This window comes from Aphelocoma coerulescens, unplaced genomic scaffold (assembly GCF_041296385.1).
Source record: "Aphelocoma coerulescens isolate FSJ_1873_10779 unplaced genomic scaffold, UR_Acoe_1.0 HiC_scaffold_97, whole genome shotgun sequence".
In the NCBI taxonomy this organism is placed as follows: domain Eukaryota; kingdom Metazoa; phylum Chordata; class Aves; order Passeriformes; family Corvidae; genus Aphelocoma; species Aphelocoma coerulescens.
In genome coordinates, this window is record NW_027184078.1 from 618,619 (window position 1) to 626,771 (window position 8,153).

Genomic DNA, 8,153 nt, shown 5'->3' on the forward strand with positions numbered 1-8,153 from the left:
GAGGGAACTGAAGAAAGATCTCGAGTGATGAACTGGCTTAAATACTCCCAGGCCCTGTCTCCCTGTGCTGTTGGAGGGAAAGAGGGAGGGGATGGAGGGGAAAAATGTGTTTGAAAGGCTTATTTTCTTCCTCATTATCCTACTCTGTTAATAATAAATTTACTTTATGTTATAAATAAAGTATGTAATTCGTGCTATTATATATAAAACTAGAATGTAATCAGACCATGTAGAGACAAAGTTTCAAACCCCCCCCCCACCAGCTTGGCTGAGAGAAAAATTTCACAACACCAAAAGAAGTTCTCTCACAATAAGTGAGGATTCGACCTAGGTGGGGTTGGATCTTATCACCGGGACATTTGCACTATGACGATTTGATCAACACCTTCTGGTATCTACATCTCATCTGATAAGGAATCGGACATTCCGGGAACTAAAAATAAGTTCCAGGAACCAGAGATGGCCCATCCATCAGCAGAAATGACCCACTCATCACCCAGGATGGACGATTCATCAGACCCAGGAAAGGCTTTGTGCAGCCCAACTCCAGGACAGGAAAACTTCATGAATATGAGAAGAATAGAATTAATTCGGACTTCACCCAAAAACTGTATAAGAAGGGACCAGCCAAAGCAGCAGGCGTGAACTTGGGATGTCTGGTGCGATAGAGATCAGATCTATGCGTGTTCACCCAGCTCCGACGCCGGGCTCGGAGCTGCTTTTCTCGATCGTGGCTTTTGAAACCGATATTTCGGTCGCATAATAAATGTCCTTTCTTTATAAATTTTGATTGGCCATTTCGTTTTTATCACTTTATACTTTTAAGTTTGAGCCTGTTTTGAACTCAGAATGTTTTTCTCCCAATCCTTATCTCAACTCATGAGCCCTTTGTGATGATTTTCATGGCTACCTGGTATTTGAAAGTGTCAAACCACGACAGGTCCAGCTTTTTCTTTCATAGCTTAATCATCAGGATGACGATTTGTCCATTTCTAGCTCAAGGATAGTTCTTAGCTTCCCTACATCAGCAATACTCTACTCTTAGCTAAACAATGCTCCTTTAATGAAACTTTCTGGGGACTGGAGTCCTAACGAAAACCAGCTAAGCTAAGAAAATCTCAAAACCATAAACTTCCTAACTATGGAACAGCTAAATTATAAAACTCAGGGGATGACCGAATCTTCTCTTAAATACAGTACATCCCCTCTTCACTCCTCTGAGCTGGCGGGGCACCAAGGCCTCCTCAGGCGCAAGCGTCTCCTCTCCAGTCTTCCTGCACTTGCTTGGCTGAGATGATCAGAGCAGCCAGGCTGGAGGCAGGATCGCCTGAGGTCACAAACGGATGCTGCCCAAAGGAAAAACACAACCAAAAGGAACCATGACTTCCCAAGATCACGTCCAACAGGCTCAAGCAGGGCTCCTCTGCTACCAGGAAGACGCGCAAAGAGGACCGAGGGCACCATCTGCCCCTCCGCCTTCCGCTCCCGGACCTGTCTCGCCCAGGCCCACGTGGCCCACAGTCCTCTTCGGCCCTTCATGCAGGCGTCCACAGCTCGCAGGGCTTTTTGCCGCTTTGCTTTTTCTTACCTTCAGGAGTTCCTGGGCAGACCAGCGCCTGTCCTCGTCTGTCTGCAGGCAGCAGCGGAGAAAGTCGCGCAGGAGAGCCGAGTGGTGCCTGGGGTTTTGCAGTTTTGGGGCCCCGTTCCTTTCTATCAGTTCAAAAACCTACCAAAAAGGGAAGCGGACACTCTACCTGCTCCTTTCCTAGCCACAACAGCTCTCTTCGCACAGAGCCGCACTTTGAAGCTGCACCTTACCCTGAGACGGGGTTCCCTCTGGTAAGGAGCTTCCCCTTCCACCATTTCCAGCCCCACGATCCCCAGTGACCAGATGTCCACTTTGGGGCCGTAGGCTTCTCCTCTCACGACTTCTGGCGCCATCCAGCTGGGAGTGCCGACGCTGGAGCTGCACTTGTCGTGCTCAGGGGTGAGCTGAGCACAGAGGCCAAAGTCAGCTGCGGAGAAAAACAAACCCTGTCAAAGCCAGCTACAACTGGCAAACCCAGCCAAAGAATTGCCCGCTCAAAGCCTGACAAGGCCACGGGGAATCTAGCTGGAAAAGCAGCAGTGCTCTGCTTCCGCGGGGCTGTAGCCAGGGAAACAAGGCATTGGCCTCTTCAAAAACGCCCTCAGGTTTGGCGCACTGGCCAAGCAGTGCTTCTGGAGAACTGGCAGTTACCCCAGAGCAGCCCCAGAGCGCATCCCGGGAACGCTGCGCCGGACCAAGGATACCCACCCAGTTTGACAGATCCGTCCGTGCTCACAAGAATGTTGCAGCTTTTGACGTCTCTGTGGATGACTCGGCGGGAATGAAGGAAATGCAGTCCTTGCAGGCACTGAGAGAGAGAGGAGAAAGGGAAGGGTGAAGGTTCAGGACCTGATTTCATCCCGCAAGAAAGGAACGGGCTGGACGAGAGTGACAGCTTTCTCAGGGAATTGGGAGCCAGGGCGCAGCATCCTAGTGCTGTCAAGAGGAAGAGCTTGCTGCTTCAACACTCTTACGAGTGTTCTATCTTTCCAAGCAAAGGCACATCTGAGCTTCCAAAAGCCCCTCCTCCCTTCGGTACGTAGCGCGTGCCCTTTGGCTGGGGGGTGGCATGGCAAAGATTTTCTTGGTAGCCTTGTGGCAGCAGAGGAGGAAGCAGCACGTTAGACCTGTTCCAGAATCCAACGCCATCTGGGCTGCAATGCTATCCTTTGAAGCTGAGGACATCTCCTTTGCCCTTAGCTTGAAATTCTGCCACCAGCGTTCAGGCTTGGAGCGGCAAGGAATGCAGGACACACAGACAGGCTCCAGGCAAACGTTGAGAGGCAAAGCTGGCAAAAGGAAACAAGTGCGACACAGCGAGCGAGCCAGCGAGCCAGCGAGCGCGAGCGCCCCAGCACAATGGCAGCACGTAAGAGTGCGAGAACGGAGCCTAGGAAGTGCGGGGACACTGGCAGGCAGTTGGCTTCAGATGTTCTTTCTTCTGCGTGTCGTGACAGCAACAGCAAAGCAAGGCCGTGAGCAAGAAATCTCTGCTGTTCTTAACCACCAGTTGACAAGGGCCAACAGGCCAGGGGAAGCACAAGCGGCATCCCTCACCTCCCGACAGACAGCGCCTATCTGTCCTTCCTCGAGGTACACTGCCCCGACTACATCATACAACGTGCCGCCGTCCATGAACTCCATCGCCAGCCAGAGCTCTCCATCGACCAGGTAGCTGAAAGAAGAAAAGCCCGGCATGGAGAGAGAGGACCTGGGCACAGCCCAGTCACCCGAGGGGCTGACCCAGCTTTCTGGAAGTGCTCTCCAAGCTGCATTTGCCAGAGGAGATTCTTGCAGACCAAGTGCAACCTCCTCCCACGCACTGGAGGAGAGAAATCCTAAACAGCTCCATTTTCTGCCAGTGACCAAAGGGGTTTGCCACTTTGGGCTTGCAGTATCCTAAAGGAACACTGACATGAGAATAGCCCCACCTGTCTAAGTAGGACACAATATTGGGGTTCCTACTGTCCCTCATGGCCACGATTTCATTGACAGCCAGCTCCTCGGACATCTCCTCTTGAAGCGCCATTTTCTTGATGGCCACCTAAAAGGACATTGAGAGACCGTTGACTTGAGAAGCCGCTCGTCGCACGAGATCCCCAGGAACACGCAGCGAGTGCTTGTGCAATGACGCAGCCCAGCTGTGCCAAAGGGCAGAGCTTAGGAGAAGGACCGAAGCCCGTCCCAAATGCCGTCTGCAGGCTGCTGAGCCTAGGCTGTGCTTCAGAGGAGCAGCCTCTGCCGCAGAGATGGAGCGGCCACCCAAAGCTCCAGCCAAGGCTCGCAGCCGCGGCGAAAGCGCTCCAGAGCTGCAAAATCTGCTGGGGGCATTGACACTTTACCTGTTGTCCTGTGCTGGCGTCGAGGGCTTTATAAACAGCTCCAAAACCCCTAGAAAGAAAACGGCAGCAGAAAAAGCCCTTTAGTCCCTGGCGGTGAAAGCCAGCCTAGGCGGGAGATCTCCCCAGGCTGCCTGGAGCATTTGGAAAACGCCTGGCTGCAGCGCCTCCCCCGCCAATAGCACAAGAGCCCAGCAGCCCTCTGCCACGCAGGGTGTCCAGGAGAAAACTGAGGCCCAGTGTGAACACCAAGGGCTGCTACAAATCTCCAAGGCACACGCCCGATTGCTTCCGTTCCCAGCCTAAGGGGGACCCTTTGGAAAAACTGGAGAAGAAGAACTTGGAAAACTCTGCCTTTGAGAAGTGTTATCTGCCAGCTCTCGGGTGACAAGGTGCTCTGGTAGGCCGGCAGGGGCAGGACATCTTCCAGGCCCTGCTCCTTGCTGCAAGCAAGGCAGACCTTGCCAGCACCAGGTTGTCTTTGATGATGCCTTCTGACTGCTCTGACTGAGCAGTCCTGAGAGGTGGCAGGAAGGTAAAGCCAGAGTCTGACCGTGTTCGCAGCTTGCCTGACTTCACGCTTGACGCTGCACCGGCCAAATGACCGGGCCCACGGTTTTGCATAAGGAGCAGGCGTCAGACTTACCCTCGTCCGAGTTCTTCAAACGCCGAGTATTTCCTCCTCGGCTCGCCCAGACTCACAATGCTCCCTGAAAGACAAAAGCAGTGCAAGGTGCTCACTTTCAAAGGGAGATGCCGCTCCCCAGACGATCCAAGATGCAGCCCCACTGTCGGGAGCTCTGTGCCCATTGCAGTCACTTGGCTTCCAGCCGCTGAGAACAGCGAGCGGGAGGGCCATCTTCTCCGCCTTTCAGCAGCTGGCCTTTCCAAGAAGGACTTCACGGCTCTCAAGCACAGCAGCTCATGTGATAAGCCAGAACGAAGGGCCTTTAGGAACTGGGCCCTCCGAGTTAAGGAAGGGCCTCCGCGGCCTCTGCAGTGGCACCTGCTGTCACCGGCAGGGCCACTTAGGAGAACAGTGTGCAGCAGTGAGAGGAGGAGCGAGAACAGTCGTAAAAAGGGCAGCCAGAGAAGAGCTGGGGCCCGAGAGCTCCCTGGGGCCCAGTCACCCGCTAGGTGCCAGCCTTCTGCTCAACAGAAACAATCTCTGCTTTTGTCTTTGGCACAGAGGGCAGCCCAGGAAAAGTCAAGCCAGTGCCAGCTGCCCTCAGAGGCAGCGGGAACACGCCGAGCGCTCTCTTGCTGCCTCAAAGCACAGCAACAGGTTCTTGGAGGGAGGCCTAAATGCCTCTGGGACACTAAAGCAAGGAGGAACTGCTGGCGCAGCCAATACAGAGACCCGCAGAAAACACACCGCTCTGGCAGACCAGAAATACACCAGACGTACTCAGTCTCTTCAGGCTCTGCTCCTCTCTCATCTCCGGCTGCTGGGCTGGGCTGCTGGACGAAGTGCTGGCACGTGGGGGAGTGCTGGCTGCTGCAGAGCGCGCCGGTGAAGCGGCACGTTGGACGGCAGAGCGCGCGTCAAGAGAGAGCTGGGACAAGAAAGGATTGCCCGTCAGAAAGGCGGCTGGCACAGATGCCCTGCAGAGCACACGGCAAAAGGAAGGCTGTCAGCCACCGCCAGGCCTCTTTGGCTGGGGGGGTTTTGCCTGTCCCCTTCTCAAAGGCAACGGGCAAAGCCCAAAGGCTGCTGTGATACAGCAGCACATGGCCAGGTTCATGCTACATTTTATCGATTTTCTGCAAGACCACTGCAACAAGGTATTGACGAGCTTGCAAAGATCCAGCAAGAGGTGGGAGCAGGGCCCCAGAGCCTTGTTGCTTTCCTCCTGCTGTGTTCCCCTGGGCAATGAAGTCACCCTCGAGTGGGCATGGTAGCATCTGACCAGAAGGCCAGTCTGCTCTACGTTGTGCCTGAAGCTAATTGGTCCCTCCCAGGGGCCAGTGTCTCCTAAGTATCCTGCAAGGCTCTCAACTGAGTCTTTGGACCGTCTCTGTCCACTGACCACGGGGAGCCTGCACGGACACCGTGCACCGAGGGGCTCACTTCTATGCTGGCAACAATTGAAAGGCACAATGCTGCCTCTCGTCTGATCCCAAGAGACATTCTCAGGCCCTCTCAGCGTCCCAGCAAAATGGCGCTCAAATGGGCAAGTTCAGAAGCCATTTGCCAGGGGTGCCTGGCCTGGCTGAAGCAGCACTACGTCATGGCAGGCACACAACCCCCAGCATCTTCAGGCACGAGCGGCAAGGGCTGGCTCGTCAGAAACTTGAAGCTCGGCCCTGCACCAAAGGCAGTGCCAACCACAGGCGCCACTTACTGGCTCTGCACGTTCAGGCCGTGGATGGACACCAGCTGGAGGCTTCTTGTCATTTGGCTCCTCTTCCGCATCTTCCTCAGCAAGAGAGGGAGCCAGAGGAGCTGCTGACCCTGCTGGTGAGCCCTGCAGACAGACAGCAGTGAGAGGGACAGGGAGCAGCCAGTCCTTTAGGAGCTGCTTTCTTGTCAGCTCCGTAAGCTGCTTTCTTTTCACCCAGACTAAGGGGAAATCAGAAACTTTGATCAAAGTGGGATTCTGAGTCGTGAAATTCTTAACCTCTTAAGGTGGGCAAATTAGGTGGTGCTCCGTCTTGCTGTGCATTTGATCCTCCACCCTGGCTAGAATCAGCAAGACACCTTTGGCCTGCCATACTTGCCTTTCATCTCTTGAAAGGCTCTTCAATGGAAAACTAGGAAAGAGCCACTGCTCCCTTTGCTGCTGCTGATGCCAACACCGACTTGGCCTTTCTTTCCGCCTCCCAGGCTGGCACTCTACACTCTACCACAACAGGCCAAGCTCACAGCTTGCCGCACAATTCTTACATGCCAGCAAGGTCAGAGGTTCCTTTGCCACTCACCAAAGGACGGGCTTGTCTCCATCCGCGTGTGAGGTGACCTGCAGCGAGCAAGGCAAAAGGAACCAGATGCCGTTAGAAAAGTGCCTGTGCTGGGGAGTCCCACAGGACAAGTCAGTCCCAACAGAGAGCATTTTCCTTTCCCAACATCCCTCCAGGAGCAACACAAAATTTTCCCACAGCAAGCAAGAGAACAACAAGGACACTATACTAGGCTCTCTCTACTTTTGTCGCTGAAGAAATAGAAACACGATCACAGAAATGCCAAGTGGCCTTTAAGTCAGAGCTTCTGTTCTGCCCAACAGCTCAAGCAGCTTTTTCCTCTTCTCTTTTCTGCAACCTTTCTTTTCTGTTTTTTTTTGTTGTTGTTGTTGTTGCTGCTGTTGTTTTATTTGTTTTATTTTTTTTAAATAAATTGCATGCACTAATTCCCATCAATTTGCTGCAAATGATCCCCCAGGAAAGCTTCCACAAAGGACCCCATAGCTGTGGCGGTTCTCTTCTAAAGCAGCCCAGGAACAGCTCCTGGGTTCAGGAGCAAAGCCTAAGCGGTTAGGAGCTTGCACTTCATTGCCAAGGGAATTGCTCTCTTGGCACACCGTCAAGGGTCACAGCAGAGAGCCAAGGCCTCTAATGGCAGGATTTGGAGCAAGAAAGTGCTTTCCCTCACTCCTGGGCAAGTTTTAGAAGTACTTGTGAGGCTCCCTGCCAGCCTGCAATTTGCAGGTTGTCTCGGCTGAAGCAGCAAGCTGAGGAAATGACAGTGTCCAATGCCACGCGCTCTCCCGTGGAGGGAACGCAACCCCTGCAGGTTACGTTGCAAATACTCTCCAGCCGCCAGCGAGTGCAGACACCCCCTTTTTAGCTGATGCTGTTGGCAGGAGCTTTAGCAAAGGAGCGGCATCTTAATGGCACTTTTGCTCCCAAATCCGCTTCATCACTACAAACGAGCATCAAGAGCAAAGTGAAGCAAAAGCCGTGTGATGGCTACCCCCAGGATAAACCTTTACTTACGAGTCAGGTGGGTCAGGAAGTAGCCGGAATACGCCACAGAAAAAACCGTGCAAACCGCGGCACAGACTTGCCCGATCATTCTAGCAGTGCTGTGCGGGTTTGCACACTGAATGCCACCCGGGGGAAAAACCAAGACTCCTCTCGGGGTGCAGGCCGTCTGCTGAGAACGCCTCAGTCACGAGGGTCCTCCTGCAGCGAGCGAGCCAAAGAGCTGCTCTGGACAAGGAGGCCTCGCGCGCGCCGGGACAACGTCGCGCTGACAGCACTGTGATGCGGCCCGGCTCCCTTGACGT

General features: G+C 53.9%; 1 protein-coding gene across 1 annotated transcript; it reads right to left on the reverse strand.

The window, feature by feature from the left end:
• Positions 1–1,244: 1,244 nt before the first annotated feature.
• On the reverse strand, positions 1,245–7,939 carry LOC138102634 (serine/threonine-protein kinase PAK 3-like). Its single transcript, XM_069000358.1, has 12 exons — positions 7,861–7,939; positions 6,850–6,887; positions 6,273–6,395; positions 5,336–5,483; positions 4,574–4,637; positions 3,931–3,979; positions 3,520–3,632; positions 3,146–3,263; positions 2,297–2,396; positions 1,819–2,015; positions 1,589–1,726; positions 1,245–1,346 (listed from the first exon to the last, which is right to left on the reverse strand). Exons 1-12 carry the CDS (start codon positions 7,937–7,939, stop codon positions 1,245–1,247), a joined length of 1,269 nt encoding a protein of 422 aa, XP_068856459.1.
• Positions 7,940–8,153: the final 214 nt, after the last annotated feature.